Source organism: Sceloporus occidentalis, unplaced genomic scaffold (assembly GCF_023333645.1).
Source record: "Sceloporus occidentalis isolate IW3139 unplaced genomic scaffold, rSceOcc1.0.p SCAF_5, whole genome shotgun sequence".
Classification (NCBI taxonomy): Eukaryota; Metazoa; Chordata; class Lepidosauria; order Squamata; family Phrynosomatidae; genus Sceloporus; species Sceloporus occidentalis.
In genome coordinates this window covers 26,760,518-26,779,199 of record NW_028316985.1, presented here as the reverse complement: position 1 = coordinate 26,779,199, position 18,682 = coordinate 26,760,518, and the positions used below count along the sequence as shown (strand labels likewise).

At 39.0% G+C, this 18,682-nt stretch overlaps 1 protein-coding gene across 3 annotated transcripts in view; it reads right to left on the bottom strand.

The window, feature by feature from the left end:
* Positions 1-816: 816 nt before the first annotated feature.
* LOC149311808 (DNA damage-regulated autophagy modulator protein 1-like) overlaps positions 817-18,682 on the bottom strand; it is a 28,990-nt gene continuing 11,124 nt past the window's right edge. The window contains exons 3-8 of one of the 3 annotated variants that reach the window (XM_089527968.1): positions 14,091-14,158; positions 11,587-11,729; positions 8,420-8,597; positions 7,481-7,539; positions 2,019-2,111; positions 817-1,212 (exon numbers count right to left, since the gene is read on the bottom strand). In XM_089527968.1, coding sequence (XP_089384094.1) covers positions 1,168-1,212; positions 2,019-2,111; positions 7,481-7,539; positions 8,420-8,597; positions 11,587-11,729; positions 14,091-14,158 — 586 coding nt within the window. In that variant the 3' untranslated portion in view covers positions 817-1,167. Of the gene's footprint in view, positions 1,213-2,018; positions 2,112-2,980; positions 4,289-7,465; positions 7,540-8,419; positions 8,598-11,586; positions 11,730-14,090; positions 14,159-18,682 lie in introns of those variants that run through there. The other 2 variants (XM_089527969.1, XM_089527970.1) reach the window with 2 other exon arrangements.

Here is an 18,682-nt window from a genome sequence, read left to right as displayed (position 1 = left end):
GACACTAATGTGTAAAAGCCAGTGTGGTGTAGTGGTTTGAGTGCTGGACTACAATTCTGGAGACCAGGGGTCAAACCCCCATTCAGTTGATGTCGGCCTGAGTCATGATACTCTGGGGCAGCCAAGAGCATCCTGGCCCTGAAGCTGCTTGTACCCTCTGTTCTGGGAGGCTGTTCACATGGGTGTCCCATGTGGCCACCCAGTCCTGTGGCAAGCTGCTGACTTCTGAGGTCAGATTAAGGTGCCCAGCCTTGACCACATGACTGGGAACCTCATTCTGACCTCAGAGTGACCAACTTGTTGCCACCATAGCTGTGGCAGGCAGCAGAGTGGAGCCAGTTTTAAATAGCTACCTGGCGTCGGAATGAAGGCTGAAGTAAGCAGGGCATTTTTCAAGTCTGGATTGTGAGGGTATAGCCGAGACTTGGTGCTGAATATCCATAACCTTTGCATCAAACCTGGGAATTGGGCCCTGCATCATCCAGACTCCCCACCAAGAGAATGGGAAAGGCAATTTATTTTGCCTGTGCAGACAGGGTCTAAACCATGGAAACCCACACTCTCCTAGCCTCAGAGGAAAGCGATGGCATATTTCCTCTGGGTAAATCTTGCCAAGAAAACCCTGTGATAGAGTCACCATAAGTAGAAGGCACATAACAACAACAAACCTGTTAACCCAGTCCTTATATCACAATGTTTAACACTATGAATATTGGGTATTTTAAAGTGCAGTTCAAAGCATATTCATTTTAAAGACAGCCCCACTCAGTTCAATGGGACTTACTTCAAAGTAACAGCATTGGATTGCAGCCTGACTTTCATTTTGAGGATATTTTTATTCACCAAACAAATAAAACACATTAGTAGAGCAGAGGAATTTTGAGCAGTTGCATTTTTCAGAGATTCACTTTTTAAAAATAAAAACAATCACATATTTAAAATAGAAAAGGGGTTTAAAACACAGGTTAAAAAAAGAAAAAATATACATTAGGGAACAATGGTAAACTTTACAAGCTTCTCTTCCTTGATTATGATTCTGCAAATTGCAATGTTGATGCAGCAGGTTCATGTCACATCAGCTTTGACCATTCCTATTTCTCTGCAAGAATTTAATAATTTCCTCCAGTCCCAGCATCTATGATCTTAATTACAATGACAGTACAGTGGTCAAAGGTTTCCATGTATTTCTGTGGTTATCCGTACGGTAGCTCTCTAAAATGAAAAGAAAAAGAGAACAACATATCAACAACTCATTACAAATTTACTTATCAATTATCAGGACAGAGATGGGAATCTTGAAACCCTCCAGAGGTTTCTGGGTTCCAATTCCCAAGAAATATAGCCAGAATAGCTGATGGAGATGAATGCTGGGAGTTGCAGTTCTGTCCAACAACTGGAGGGCCAAATGATTCTCACTCTTTTAGTACCTGGACAAAAACAGGGCATGGAAACATTTAGATACTGAACAGAAAAGTGACAAGAGATTTTGTGTTAATAGGAACAGTGTTGTTTTATTTAGCCTTTGAGGGTAGATAAGGTCCCAGTCTTAACCACATGCTAAATTTCACCAAAAAGCTAATAAAAATAATACCCCAATCCTAAAACAGAGTGACTGCAATCCAAAGATCTGTGAATGCATTGTTATGGTCAAGAGAGAAAACTGACAGTTTCTAGTATATCAGACCAAAGCTTATAAAACCTGCAACTCCCAGAATGTTTCAGTCAGCATGGACCCTAGCCATGATGGATGAAGATTCTCCATTTGCACCTAAAGGATATATGTATTGAAAACAAGAAGTTTGGAAGCCAACAGCAATGGATGGCAAATAGCAAGAAACAACAGATTAGGTCCAAATTCTTAATGGGGAACCATTTATGCTTCTTCAAAATGAAAATAGGACAATTTAAATATGCATGTAAGTACTGTTGATTTTTTTAAAAGGCTCACACAGCTTTTACCTCAGACACCTCAGTCTTTTGTTTTGAACATGAAACCATCGTTCATTTATAATACTCACCTGAAAATCGCTGATGAAAGTTAAGAAGAAGGACACAAAACTAAATGCTACTGTCCATTCGCAGAGTGCACTCACAAAATGATAAACGTAATCCTAATGGGAAGGAGAAATTAAAAATAACAAAAACAAATACTATAAAGACTGAAAAGTTTAAAAGGTTAAATATGTGCTAAGAGCATAATGGTCTAAGTAGATGGTTTTTAAATTTTAATATTCTATACAATGGATGACCCCCTGCAGAGAAAGGGATACGAACCAAGGGTCCCACCACCAGCAGCACAACAAAGGAAGTGATTTTGTTGGTGGTTGTTGTTGTTATTCTCTGGTCTCTGTCACACTGCACAAATTACAGTGTCTCGATAAGTACTTCAACTGCCATATCTCCACTGTATGGAATCCTGGTGTCTATAGTTTTGTGAGGTATTTAGAAGTTTCTGTCACAGAACAATAGTGCCTCATCAAACGACAAATGCCAGGATTCTGTAGGATGCAGCAGTTTCAAAGTGTGATAATTGTGCAGTGTAAAAAAAAACCTCTGTTGTACTTTGCAGCCTCCTACGCTACACCACACACTGTTTTTAAAGGTTCTCCAATCCTCCAGTGCAGACTAGGGGGCTATTGAGGATGTAGGGAGCAAAAAGAACTTGACAAAAATCCCTATTTACAGAAACAGACTGCCTATCAACTTATGTTCTCACAGAACAAAGAAAAAAGGGAAAAAGTTAAAATGCAAACCAAACTGTATCTAGATGAAATCTTTTCTTATTTCTCTTTTCAAAATCATGAATTCTGACTTTTTAGATTAACCAGAATCTTTGAACACACACAAGGAATTACAGTGGTAAAGTGATGGAACTGAATTTGGAAGCAACATCTTCTACAAATTATTGGAGCCACCATTAACAACACATCTTTAAATCTCATCTCAGAAAGACAGTTTAGAAGGATACGTCTGTCAATGGTTCAGAAAACTAATGACAGATCCCAGAAAATCAATAAGGTTGAACTCCACCTATTTATGTCCCAGTAAAAATCATCCAACAAAGTTGACTAGACTGGGTTCTTTCTCAAACCCAGATCAAAAGGTTAGAAATGATCAAATAAATCAAAACACTGCTCACTCTAGAGCCTGGATAAAAAATGACCAATTAATGTTCTAAAGCTAAGAGACCCAAATCTGGCTTCTTTGGTAGCAATTTTATCTCTGCTTCTGTCATTGCCTCATTATACATCCAGAGACATAAAGCACACTCCTTCCCAATTTAGGTTCTTTATACATCTCACTGTAGTGGACATATAGGAGCTTCAGCATCACAATTTACACAACAAACAGGAAAAAAGAAGGTAAACTAGTTTGTGCTTTCCTTTCCTTTCCCTAATACTTACTTCTGGAATAGGTTGCTGCTATCTTTGGACTATTATTTTAATTACTCTGCCACAGACATTCCAACCTTATGGACTAAAACAAAGTTGAAATCTGTATATTTCTGTTTAAATTGTTTGTGATTTGTTCACTGTAAACTTAAATGGGGAATGAGAAGCTGCAGTTCCATCTCCCTAGAACCCACTGTTGGCTGCACTAACCCCTCCTGACACAACTGAAAGTGACTGGAAGGTGAATGGGGTGTCATGTCCCTTGCTTTCAAGGTGAGCTGTGCTGCCAGTAGGACAGATCTCAATTTCTTTTATTTTAAAATGTATTGGGTAGGGGGAGAAATCCTGGGAGATGCACAAATGAGTTGAGGTGCATGCATGCTCCTGGCCATTAGCTGCCAACACCAGATGAAATGGGTCAAAAAATGGAAAAGGCAGGCTTTGTTTGCAACCTTGACAAACACACACCCTTCTCTCAATAAAACAAAGAGCTCCTTCTATCTTGTGATACAAACAGAACACACATGCCTATTGTATATATAAAAAATTACAACCAGAATCCTAAAGCATTGTGTTAACAGCCTTCTTTCCACTGTGTTGAGCATATACACTAATAATAAAAGACAGTGTCAGGACCTAAATACCCTGAAGGTATCAGATCATGCCTGATCTTAAAAACTATGCAGGGTCAGTCCTGGTTGGTACTTGGATGGGAAATGCCAAGGAATACCAGGTGCTGTAGGCTGTATTTCAGAAGAAGAAACTGGGAAACCTTCCTTTGTGCTTCAGTTATTGTGTAGAATTCATAAGGACATAGCTCCCTCTTGTGGTATATACAATGTTCACAGAAATTGTCCATCTGGAAACTCCATTTTCAGAGGGGGTAGCTGTAACAGCTGTAAAACAACAAAGGGTCTGGTAGCATCTGAAAGATTAATGTATTTATTATAGAATAAGCTTTCATGGGTGAAAGTCCACTTCATCAAAGGCACAGAGTGTGACTTTATATATAACAGAAATTAGCATTTACCATCAACAGCAGCACCAAAACAGAGGTGCAAAATATTACTGTTCTTCTAAAATTATTATTGTTGTTGTTGTTGTTAGTTGCCTTCGAGTTGACTTGAACCCATGAATGAAGCCCCTCCAAGCCCCTTTTGTCCTTAACTGCTAGGTCCTGCAGGCTAAGGGCCATGATCTCTTTGATGAAGGTGCTTAACAGACCAGCATAAAATGCTGGCATCAGGGTGGAGTGGGGATATGGTGACTGCACGCTACATGCCCAACGCCAGTGTCATGCCACCCACCTGACCGCATGGTGGGCAATGTTACGCCACTTCTTTGGCACAGCATTCAGACGCGCTGTGCAAAGAAATACAGAAAAGCCGCTGCTGTGGCAGCAAAAACACCCTTTTGCCACTCTAAAAAGGGACGGCATTTTGCCAGTTCTTTTTAGTGCGGCAAAGCACGGGATCGGACAATTTCCTCTTTGACTTCCTTAAGTAATAATTTTAAGTCTTTGACATTTTCTGATAGTAGTATGGTGTCATCTTCATATCTTAGATTGTTGATATTCCTTCCATTGATCTTCCCCCTTTCTTCCTCCATGTCTAAATCTGCTCTGAGTATATTTTCATATACCCCCTCAAATCTAGCATAAGCACTGATTACACTCAAACTGTAGGTGTGTAAGAATATGTGAATATGTGCAGACATATCTATTTTTTAGATGGAGCATAAGGTACTATTCTAGAATTACAGAGAATCAGAGCTAAAAGAGTCCCCAAGAGTCCAGAGCTGGGCAACTCTAGTCCAGGGATGGGCAACAGTAGAAGAAAACCAGCCATGTTAGCCATCCAAAAGACCTTCAGACTGCACCTTCCTCACACCTGTTCTCACAAACATATCTTTTTGGGGGCTCCAAATGCTCCCAAATACCCTCTAGGAGATATGACGGCATATATTTGGACTGCCCTGGGTTCCTAGAGGGCATTTTATATAATGTTAAGGCAAATTAAAAAATTATTTCCTCCTCCCATTCATTTTGACCCTCAAGTGGTCTAGGGGGGCTCCAAACATGGTCGATTTGCTCTATACACTCCCTAGAGATCATTTTTTGGGCATTTGGGGGGATTGTATCAAAATGCCCTAGTGTGCCCTGAGGGCCACAAAAATAACCCTGTGGGATGCATGAGGCTGGTGGGCCACTTTGCCCACCCCTGATCTAGTCCAACCCCTTGTCATTCAGAAATAAACTACTAAATCACTCTTGAAAGATGGCCACCCAAAAAAGAAGAATCCACCATTTCCAAGGCAATCTATGTCACTGTTAAACAGATCTTATAATAAAGAAGTTCTTCTTAACATTAGGTGGAATCTCTTTTCTTATAATTTGAATCCACTGGTTCTCATTCTAATATCCGAAGCATCAATAAACAACCTCACTCCATCTTCCGCATGACACCCCTTTAGATATTTAATGATGACTACTATGTCAATTTGCCATCTTCTCTTCCTCAAGTTAATCATATCCAATTCCCTAAATTGTTCCCCATGTGGTTTAGCTTCCAGACCTTTGATCATCTTGGTTTTTCTTTTTATTTATTTATTTAAAGGATTTATATCCCGTCTTTCTGCCACAATGATTGCCCTTTTCTGGACATGTACCTCAGACTTCTGCCTTATCACAGTGAACAGGATGATACAGGAGAAAGGCAAACTGTCCCCAAACAGTCCACAATTCCTTGTCAGAACTATTAGCAAATCTACTATGCTGACAAAGTAGGCCTAGTGCAACTTACACTTATTAAAACAAAACATTCACAGAAATCTTAAAACACTGCACAATAGGATTTACAAACTAAATTGGGAATTGCTCTTTGCATTATCTAGCTAAGAATTAAACTTAGATTGTAAGGAAAGGGAAATAGGCAATCCACATGAAAAATCCATGTCTCTTTCCACTATGAGACTTCCTTAGAGTTGGTTTGCCAGCTTTTAAAAATATGAATAAGAGACAGTCAAAATTCATGACATAAAGTCTTTATTTTACAAAGAAACCATACTTGGTTTCTTTTCTGGCATGCAACAACACATCCTCAGCCTGTTTTAATCATATCTGTATTGGCAGTGAGTTTCAAACATGCTCACTTGCTCCTGCAACTTGGCCTCATCTTTTCTCAAAATACCCCCACAACCAAAAAACTGGATTGCTGGCACTTTGTTCAGGCTGTATAAAAGGGAATGCTTACCAGTCCTCAAGCAAGAGCAACATCTGTTCAACCTATCTCTGAGATACACATCTAAAATGAATATTAACATAATCATCATGATTATTTATTGATATCTTACCTTTTCCTACAAGATCAGGACTTAAGTCAACTTACAAATTAAAAGCCCTTCTAATGTCCAATCAGAAAACTACACATTAAATGAAAGATATGTGCATGAGGAGAATCACATGCTATGACCAATTATACATGTCTTTTTTTCACTTGATGAAACACTGCAAGAAATGCAAGAAATCTAGCTTGACCCATAACCCAAAAGAACTCTGTGTAGGCTCACACTCGTTGAGGAAGTTTGTAACTGTCTACCTAGCCAAACGTAAATGTATAGGCAGAAGGGGAGATTGCCTGTTGACTTATGACAACCCGATGAATTTCACAGGGTTTATGAAGTCGAAGACTTTCATGGCCGGCATCCATAGTTTCTTGTGGGTTTTTAAGGCTATGTGGCCATTATGTAGAAGAGTTTATTCCTGACATTTCATATAGCCAGTTGTTTTGACAGATGCTGGTGAAACGTCAGGAATAAACTCTTCTAGAACATGGCCACATAGCCTGAAAAACCCACAAAAATTATTCACAGGGTTTGCTTAAGTAGATTTGCCAATTCCTTCCTCTGAAATATAGCCTACAACACCTAATATTCATTTGTGATCTCCCATCCAAGTACTAACCAAAGCTAGAAAGAATCTGGTGCCTTCAGAGTATTTAGGCTCTCTCCAAAGGGCCTAAAGTTCAATAGCACTTGATAACTGGCTTAACTGGCAGAAGAATGAAATATTTTACCTAGTGATGTTTTACCTTTTCACCTGGATTCCAGTCTATTTTTGTTATGGAAATTAGTGAAGCACATGCAATCACTGGAGAATGAAGATTAAGAAGAAACAACTGGGATTTTTTCCAAATTAATCCTTAAAATACACTATAACACCTGTAGCTACAAATTGCACACGTGTGCTTGTTATACACCTCTGACCATGTTGTAAACCAAGGATGGGGAAAATGCAGCCCCAGAACCACATGAAACCCTCACCCATACTGTTAAGGTTGTTTTTGCAAGCCCTGGCCACTTCCAACTCCCCAGATGACTGGAGTTTTCGTGTAAACAAATAAATAAAAAGGTGAACTGCCATGCCTATAACTTTCCAGCAGTAGTGATTTATATTTTAAATAGCTTGATGGGTCTCCTGGAAAAAAAAATCTATTTTACAAAAGCAAAAGTGCAATTCTGGCCCCTTCTGGTTTTGTTTTTTCTCCATTTGGGGCTTTCTGTATAGTTCTTGAGGGTTTGGGGGAAGAAAACTAGACCATAGATCCACCATTGTTACTCTACTGTAACTAAATCTGTGATAGACTTGGAACTTTCATACTACTATTACTACTACTACTAATAATAATAATTGTATTTATACCCTGCTCTTTAGAAATGCTGTCAGAGCATCTTACAAATTGTTAATTAGACAGTATACTGTGGCTGTAATCCTGGTCCTGAGCAGCACATTTGACTTCAAGAAACATTAAGTACCTAGAGAGCTGTGGAATAAACATGTTATTTTATCTGTACAGGAGGTTATCATATGATCTGAAAACATGAAGAATAAGAAATTATCTTTCAGCAATGTTATCCATGCTTTGGATGCCTAGGTCACAGCCTAGAAAGTTAAATTTGAGACTGTAACTACCAGAAGCCCCATCCCATATAGCCAGTTGTTGTATTCAGTAACATCTGAAAAAGGATACTGGGGATTATAGCAATTGAAGTCATTATAGAGAGGAATAGCCTTGTGTGACAAGTACATGGAGAACTCCACTGTGGGCAAGATCTGTAAGAGATGGCTGTCTGAATCAGTATGTACAAAGCACCAGAGATGAATGCCACAAGTGCTCCTCCATCATGCACAGCAGGAACTGTTAGCTCCTATAAAGAGAATTGAGAAAGCATTGCTTAAGATTTCAGTTACACTAAATCAGGTACACAAATAAAGAGACAGCCAACAGCAGATAAAGATGTGGGACCAAATTAAAAAAACCCCTCTAATTTTGGCTGCATCTGCGCTGCAGAAATAACATGGTTTGTCATTGCTTTAACTGCCATGGAATCCTGGGATATGTTGTGGCACCAGAACACTCTGACAGTGGAAGCTAAATAATTCACAAAAGTAAAAATTCCATAGAATTGAGCCACGGCAGTTAAACTACATTATTTTCACAGTGTAAACGCAGCCTTTGACTTGGTCAAATACAAAACAAACCCTCTGTGATTTTAATAAGTGAGTTTGAAGGAATACTGCTCCTATAACATATGATGATTTTCCCTAGGTGCTCTGCCCACCAAGACTGCTACTGCTCTTTAAAAGCAGGGTTGTTTAGCTCTGAAAAAGCAAGAATCACTCTAAAATCCTACTCCAGCAAATGAGCAGAGCTTTGATCATTAGCATTACTTGTTGTTTAGGATGATAGTTACTACCATGTTGCTTTAAAGTTTATATATATATATAAATATATATGGCCTGCAATCCTCAAACTGATTCCCCCAAAGAACATTTGTGGAGCAAATGTGTAAATATTATATGAGGAAGCATAACAACACTGTTATCAGTCTATATATAATTTTCAAAATAAAGGAACATCCTTATGCTCTTTTATCTTAAAAAGGAACAAACATGTCAACATAGAATCATAGAATCATAGAATTGTAGAGTTGGAAGAGACCGCAAGGGCCATCCAGTCCAACCCCCTGCCATGCAGGAAATCACAATCAAAGCATCCCCGACAGATGGCCATCCAGCCTCTGTTTGAAGACCTCTAAGGAAGGAGACTCTGCCACACTCCGAGGGAATGTGTTCCACTGTCGAACAGCCCTTACTGTCAGGAAGTTCCTCCTAATGTTGAGGTGGAATCTCTTTTCCTGAAGTTTGCATCCATTGTTTCGCGTTCTAGTCTCTAGAGCAGCAGAAAATAAGCTTGCTCCCTCCTCAACATGTTACATACTAGTTACTTGTAATGAATTACTTCCCAGCTCTACAAATAAGCAGAAGTGGTCCAGCTTACTTAGACCTTGATGTCACTGCTTGACTCTTCATCTATTTTACTCTTATCTATTTTATTGTTTGTATGTACAGCGCTATGCAAATCTACAGCACTATATAAATAAAGCATTATTATTATTATTATTATTATTATTATTAACCTTTATTTATAAAGCGCTGTAAATTTACACAGCGCTGTACATACAATCTTTTAGTTAGACAGTAATAATAATAATAATTATAACTGCAAGTTTTATTACTTAGCCTTAAATCCAGTCTTTGCAAAAATCCTGCAGATTGTAATTCTGAGGGGATAGAACCTCAGAAACTTCTTGATAACAACAGCTCTTTGGACAAAACTATGGCTGACAAATATGTATTATTACTTCTGTATAATGCATAAGTGTGACCTTGGCCTTCCCAGCCTGTTTCTTACATGCAGCTGTTATTTTTTCATCTTAGATTTATTTACTGAAGAGTCAAGTATATATCTTATTCCTTCCTGCCCCACTTTAATGTCAACCCAATCCAATTTTGTTCTGTACTCTTTTAGCTTCTTATGAATGGTTCCTAACACTCATATAAATAAGCGCAATTGCATCAGGTCATGCATGTAACCTACCAGAACAAGGAAATACAGTCATCTCATATTTACTGTGTACACAGATGCAATTACAAATGCAACAACAAATACAGCATCAACTAACTCTAATCCATAATGGGGAGAAATATCACATGCTCTAGTAAAATGCACAATTCTGACTCAGCTATTTTTAGAAATAAAATGAAGTTAGTATCCATCTCAGGATCATTACATTGAGTAATACAAATCACTTAAACATGCTCTCTGGCTGCTTGGGGCAAATTATTTCTTAAGTACAGGATGTTGAATAACATTCCAATAGCAGTTCTTCCTCCAATTTCAAATGTATTCGTTATTGTTGGATTGCAGAAACTGTCATTAGGAATAAAGAAGAGTAATTGACTTGGATGCACTGCTGTTCCTCACTCTGGGATTCACATTTGTCTTAAGAGTAGTTCTCACTAGATAGAATGGTTTGTAAAGAAATCAAGAAATTTAAGATGTATTATTCACCAATTTTGTCAAAATCATCCATATAACTTCAGTACAAATAAAACTACCCAGAAACAAAGTAAAACCCTGTTTTTCATTGTATTCCTTTTAAACAAGTGAAAAACATTATTTTCTGTAAATGAGCCATACCTTTGTAAGATTCTGGCTTCACTATTAGAGTGCTGGCTTTATGGGGTGGGCTCTTGTCATCTTCTGCTCAGCCATGAACAATTTTCTTAAATTTGTTCAAAATCACTTTTCCATCTGTACTGAAGATTTAATAATTTCTTTCCCCCTCTTATGGAAGAAGTTCTTGTAAATTGCAAGGCCTTATCATATTACCTACATGCAGTCAGCACCATTTCCCATTGTAAACCTACCTCCAAAGCATAGGCAGTATGGGGTGTAGGACCAGCAGTGGATGTGAGGGATTTTTGACACTTCAAAAGGAGTAACTTTCTAAACTTTGAGCTGGAACCAATCTATATATTTATGTCCCTGCGCTCTTGCTACATGGTCTTAATTGTGTCAAGTGAAAATGCTGTAGATGATTTTGGATGGATGTTTTTAGGAGACCTTTTACCAAAGTTGTGTGAAAATAGTTTAAATACTCCTTACAATATCAATTCTGATTTTGGGATTTTGCTTTGCCTTGAATTGTTTTGAAAGCCTGATCTTAAATGCTTTTAAAATAGGACAACTACTACTTTTATGGTGTTCTTATTTATTTGAAACCCAGCTTAGGTAAGTACAAAATCAAATTAATAAATGACAAACATAAAGATGTACTTGTTCTGTAGTACCTGAAAGCTTGCAACGATGCACAATCCAACGCAACCCAGCAGTCCAACACACAGTCCCAGTACATTACAGGAAGGGGAAATAAAATCCGTAATTTCATTTTGCTTTTTTACAATTAGATATCTGACGTACATTGTAATTGCACCTAAAAGAAAGAGAGAGAGAGAGAGAGAACAAAAATTATTCAAAAATAATTCTAAAAACAAGCCACACAAAGAATTTAGTTTGGTCCTGACAATACAGAAAAAATATTGACCAAGATTCTGCACCACACTCATAGCTACATAAATGTAGCTACAAATGACCTAAAGAACTGATCCCCAAAACCCATCTTAAACTTTTGAAACCTGTTCCAAGCCACTGAGTTCTGCAGTGCAGTTGTTGAGGGGGGGTGAGCTCAAAATAATGCCTTACACAAGGGGTTGGGGTTGGGCCAGGAGAAGTTATTGAGGCTGGGACAGATGGGCAGAAAGCACCGTCCTCGGGCCAATTCTAGGGTTCCAGAACGCATGGCAACTGCACACTCCAGAACCCTAGAACATGCCACTGCCGCCATCATGCTTCCCATCTACATGGGGTCACCATCTTGACGTAAGCGATGCACAGCGTATAGACATCACTGCATGTCACTTACACAATGAGTGCGCCAATGGCACATTTGTGACATGCACGCGGTGTCCAAAAAAGAACCCGCTTTTTCTGGGTTCTTTTTGGGGCAGAGGGACACCGAGCAGTTTGGCTGCTGCGGTGTCCCTCCTCAGGAAAACCGGCTGCCGCCGGACTTTTGGGTGGTCTATTTCGCATCTTAGTTAAGTATACTAAGTAGCTGATACAGGATTCTGGCCAGTATCTGCACAAAGGACCTTACAAACTCTTTTAGCAAGTTCATGAGGAGATGGTTAATTTCTTTGTAGTCTGAACTTGTAGGTTCAATCCCTGCCCTCACATTACTTGCTAGGGATATGCAAAGAAAACTGGTTTATGTAACCTGAGTACATGTAGAGCTCTAAAAGATCTCATTTTCATAAAACAGTATTTTTAAAAAGTTGTCTTAACTCTTCCCAACTATCTCTTCTTTCTTGACAGTCTTTATCTTTCCTTCTCCCTACAAGTGTCAACATGGCCTTTTTTTTTTTTTTTGCAATATATTTATTTGAGACACTTACTTTCTTAACTTTCACTGTGTCCCATGCTCGGCATTCAAAATTACTCTGTCATGAGTCGCCCTTGGGTCTCATTTGGAGACCCAGTAGTTATGAATAAATCAATAAATAACACACTGAATGAAAGATATAAATGAAATCAATCAATTTTACTGTGCAGTCAAAAATTCTATCTAATACATGTTGTGTGCCTTTAAACAGCTCCTGACTTTTGGCAATCCTAAAGTGAACCTATCACAGGATTTTCTTGGCAAGATCTATTCAGAGGAGATTTGCCATTGCCTTCTTCTGAAGCTAAGAGTATATGACTTGCCCAATGTCATACTGTGGATTTCCAGAGCTAAGACTTGATTTGAATCCTGATCTCATGGAGTCCTAATCTAGCACTCAAACCACTACAATACGATGGCTCTCAATTTAATAAATACAAGAAAGTTTTTAAAAATATTTTGTGACGCTGATCAATATAATAATTTCAAATATACAAGAATGTACAATTCAAAAAATAGCAAGCAGGGAGAACTCTTTTATGAGTTATTGCAGCCATTGAACAGAACCTGGCTATCTGTTACTGTTATGGTTTTATCCATGTCTCCTAGTAAATGGGCCAGATAGTATTTATTAGTTCTCTCTGGATATTCTGATAGGATATGTCTGAAGAAACAATCACCTACCCTCATCCCTGTAGAATATACAGTCAGCCCTTAGTATCTCGGGATGTTCCATTCTGGATCCCCTTGCAGATGCCAAAAACTGTGTGACCTCAAGTCCCATGGTTTTTAATGGTGGCACACTGCTGCAGCCATGTGCATGCACCACCATTAGGGCTAGTGGGGCTTGCCATCTGCAGATGCTCAGATCCACAGATGGCAAGCCTGTGGTTGGGCCAGGTGGGTTGTACAAGCAAAGGAAACATGAGCCATGTTTTTATTGACCTATCTACCCCCATGCAAACCCATATATACATATAGCTAAGGCCACATCAGTTCAACGGGGAGATGTACAGCAGTATTCTTCATGCTTTAACCTGCTTGCAAATACAGTGGGCCTGTCACATTGCTGGGCTAGCCTTCTGCGGACTCCAGCATCCACAGATCGCCCAACCCCATTATTGTCCCTGCCAGTGTACACACATTGCTGCCCATTGACTATACTGGGACTTGAACCTTCATGTTTTTTTCTCATCCATGGGGAGCCCAGAACCAAACACATGCAAATGGGAAGAGTGCACTCTACATCCTTTCCATTTGTTTTTAGGTAACCGTTTCTACACAGCCAAGACTTAGATGGAAGCAGATTAGAAAATTCAGTAAATAAATATGTATGAACAGACATATACCTACCTAGGAATGCAGAAACGTTAATCATAAATCCAAAGATACCACTTTCTGGAGGTTCTGCTCCTGTATCACTAATACAAATGCAAACATAAAAAGAGGGCACATTTTAATCTGCGAGGAACCATTTACATCCTCTTAAATTAATAAACATACTTACATTTACTGCATTTTAATGGGAAAGCTGGGTTTTATTTAATAATGTAATGACCATGTTGCAAAAACAGTGTAGGGTCTTGCTAATCAATTCAAGAGAAAAACTAGTAATCAGATGATGTTTCAGTTCCACTGAAATCAATGAAAGATGCACCCTAAAAATAATGCATAACAACCTGAACCTAACCATACTCCTATTCATTTCAAATAGCTTTACCTACCATCAGATATTTGTGGTGGCCTAAATATTCTAAAGGCATCAGATCCCATATGATCTTGAAAGCTAAGCAGGGTCAGCCCTGGTTAGTACTTGGATGGGAAACCGCCAAGGAATACCAGGTGCTTTAGACTATATTTTAGAGGAAGGAGCTAGCAAAACCACCTCTGAGTATTTCTTGTCTGAAAAAACCCTGTGAAATTCATGGGGTCACCATAAATCAACAGGCAACTTGAAGGCACACACAATGACACCAACAGATATTCACACTTTGGACTGCAGCCTGATCAGATTGAAGCAACAGCCTGATTCTGTGCAATGGTACTAAAGGAAAATTAAACTTTGTTCAACTGAGCTTATGACAGTTCTGGCTATTCTGGTGCACATCCAGACATGGTTATACATCACTAAAATAGTCTCAGTAATTTTAATGCACAAGTGAATCCAACTTTACTTACTCGAACTGAAGAATGAAGGGAATAACATAATTTTCTAATTGTGGGTCCATTGGATTAAAGCCAGTAGGTATCACAGCTAGAGAAGACTCACTACAACAGAACCTGGAAAGGTCTTCAAAATGGCAAGTTTGTTTTGATATTCGAATGATTGAGGGATTGATTGTGATCGATTATACTTCATAGACTTTACAACACCTAGACAAGATCTAGAGTTTCCAAAAATAGATGGCAGAAAGAGGGTGTTTAGGGAAACTCAAGAGAGGAAAGGGGAATTCTGGTTTTGTTTGATCTGGCAGAACTCATCCTTGGGCTTTTTGATGTTCCTCTGAAATGCAGAGTAAGGGATTTTGGTGTGGCAATGCTCTTTCTAGTAAGCTCCTCCATCCCTCATCTTTCTGCATGGCCGTAGCTACATGCCATCATACTACATATCCTGGTGCTATGGATGCCATAGCAAACCACATCTGCTCATGCTACTGCTTTTTAATATTGCATATCTGGCATGATAAATATATCTGAGGATATTCAGATACTAATAATTTATTTATGATTCAGCAATTGATTCAACTGGTCTAGTCTAGGTGGGATAAGATACTGGACGTAGCATTGACAGAGCCCATTGGCTTCCATAATCTATTTTGCCTTTAAATTTGTAGTAGATTGTTCAAAACTGTTTACAATTTTGTGTTAATACTAGTATCCCATATTGAGATAAATAAACATACATTTTCATATTGTTTCCAAGTTTGCCAATGAACATACCCATTCATATGAATGGATGATATAAGTTTACCCATTCATATGAATGGGGTGTACATTCAGGAAGCCTTCTGCTCAAGAGATGGAAAACTGTTTTGAGAACCTTAATAAATTCCTAATGGGAACAGACTGGGAAAAAGAGGTTTCAATTCTGTCTGCCATTCTTCTAAGGCTTCATCCTGCAGAAATAATCCAGTATGACACACTTTAACTGCCATGGCTATGGAATTCTGGGAACTATAGTTTGGTGAGTTATTTAGGCCTGGGACAGACGGGTGGGAAGTGCTGTCATAGGGCCGATTCTAGGGCTCGGGAACGCACAGCAACCGCACGCGCCCAAGCCCGAGTACATGCCGACAGCACTATTATTGCACGGCACCGCCCAAACGGGGGCGTGTCCATGACACAAGTGTGGTGCCATGTCTGCACGTCGTGCCACTGCACTTGCGGCATTGATGCGCCACAGTGCACCAATGGCACACTTGTGTCATCCGTGTGACGTCCCAAGAAGAACCCGGGGAGGGAGGCCGCACTTTTTGGGTGGTCTGTCGAGCCCTTTAGTTTCCCTGTGAGAAAGCTCTGGTGCTACAACAAACTACAGTTCTCATAATTCAGTACCACTGAACCATGGCAGTTGGTGTCAAACTGGATTATTTCTGTAGTGGAGATTCAACCTAAACTGGCAATCAGTACTATCAAAACTTGAAAGCATTAGTAGCGGCTGGGGCTTCAGAGTTAAAATATATTAATAAAAATGTTTGAAAAACAAACAGACATTAGCTCAGTGCTATGGAATTCTGGGATTTGTAAATTTGTGAGATATTTAGCCTCTCTGTCAGAGAACTCTGGTGCCACAACAAAGTTCAAATCCCAGAATTCCATAGCATGGAGCCATGACAGTTAAAAGTGGTGTCAAACTGCATTATTTCTGCAGTGCAGATTTAGCCCAAGTAACCTCTCCTGGACCAGCCTGCCCAAACCTGATGGAAATGACATTCACCCAGGTTCCAACTGCTAGCAGAATGGACTTCCTTCTCCCCATACAGCTGATGACAGGTAAAGTAGGTTGGGGGATAGTGTTACAATTATGACAAGTGTCACAATTGTGACTAAGTAGCAATTGTGAATATGGAACAGTTACCAAGACTTACACAGCTGTAACTGTTCCATATTCACAATTGCTACTTAGTTACGATTGTGACATTACTGCCATGATTGTAATCCCCCCAACCAGGTATTAGTTGGATGGGGAGAAGGAGGTCCATTCTGCCAGAGATTGGGGCACAGGTGAGTGACACTTCTATCAGGTTTGGTGAGGTTATGCCAGGTAATTCACTAAAGTACCCGGTGTATAATACTAGTAAATATCTCCAAGCCCTGGTAGTTTTGCACAAAGTAAGAGGTTATTCACACATTTTTTACCATGACTATTTCAATAATCCCACTCACACATTCCAGTTTTCCAAGATATAGTCATGCTAGTCTGCAGAATCAGTATGTAGAGAGCTCTTGTATCACCTTTGAAACTAACTGAAATAAATAAGTTGGCAGCATGAGCTTTCCTAAACTTCAGTCTACTTCCTCAGATGCATATAGTGGACATTCCAGTTTTGTTGTTCACACTACTTTTTTGTTATTGGAACTACATCTATGTGCATCTCTCTGAGTTCTGTTGCTCACACATGTTAGGACTGGAATAAAGATGGAGCTGATGGTGCAGATGTATTCAAAACATGTTCAAGGCATGCAGGGTTTTATCCCAGTTTATCCTGGGTCTATTCGCATTGGTTATTCATACAGCCAATAATGCGAATCTTTAAAAAAAAAACCTCAGGGAGAACCCCAAGATCAATTTTCTTGGGTTAAGTGGGTTTTTTGGCAACCCCCCAAACTTACTTGGGTGCATTTTAAATGCATGTGAACAACAAAGATTCAACCCACATTCTACTGGGATTATTTTCACCATCTGAAAACCCCTAAAAAAATAGGCAAGCAAACTCTATCAGTATCAACCACTGACTAGGTTGAATATGAATTAAGTACCTTAAATTATCTTTCATAAGCATGCTTATGTTTATTATTACTGTATTTTTAATATCTTACATTCAAAATTTCATTGGAAATAAGCTCAGTGTAAATGTATAGACAGTGTAAAACTCATGTCCTGAGTGACCCACGTAGGACAAATCTGAAGTACTTCTGCAACTGGAAAGTGGCAAGTGCTACCTGAATACTATACTGAGCTGTGATCACTTCAGACTATTTGAAGAACACTAGTTAAGATGAGAACAGTGTATGTACACGTGACTCATGCACAATTTGAACTTATTCTAGGAACACTTAATGTTTTAAGAACATTCCAAATGATTAAAATTGCACTGAATATCATTCATTCTTATATAAACCTTTCAAAATCAGATTTTATGTATGAGTTAAAAGACTTTGGAAGAAATGTTACTGTTATTAATAGTTTAATATGTTTTAATACTTATCATTTGTATGTTTTTAATTGAGAGGCAGCATGGTGTAGTGGTTTGATCATTAGACTATGACTCCCTGCTTGGCCATGGAAACCTACTGAGTGACATTGGGCAAGTCACAGTCTCTCAGGCTCAGATGAAGGAAATGGTAAACACCCTCTAAGCCACTGGTTCCCTAACTTTGGTTTTCCAGATGTTTTGGACTTCAGCTCCCAGAATTCCTGACATGCTGGCCAAACTGGCTGGGGCTTATGGGAGTTGCAGTCCAAAATAGCTGGAGGACCAAAGTTTGGGGATCACTGCTCTAAATAAATCTTGTCAAGAAAAACTCATGACAGGGTTGCTGTAAGTCAGAAATGACTTGAGGACACACAACAACAACAACATTTTAAACTATACTGCTATCATTTCAATTTGCAAACCACCTCAGTTTGGAGGGGAAAGATGGGGTATAAATAACCTTAACAAAAACAGCAACAATAAATAAACTCTACTACAACATTTTAATATAACAGATAATTTGTCAAT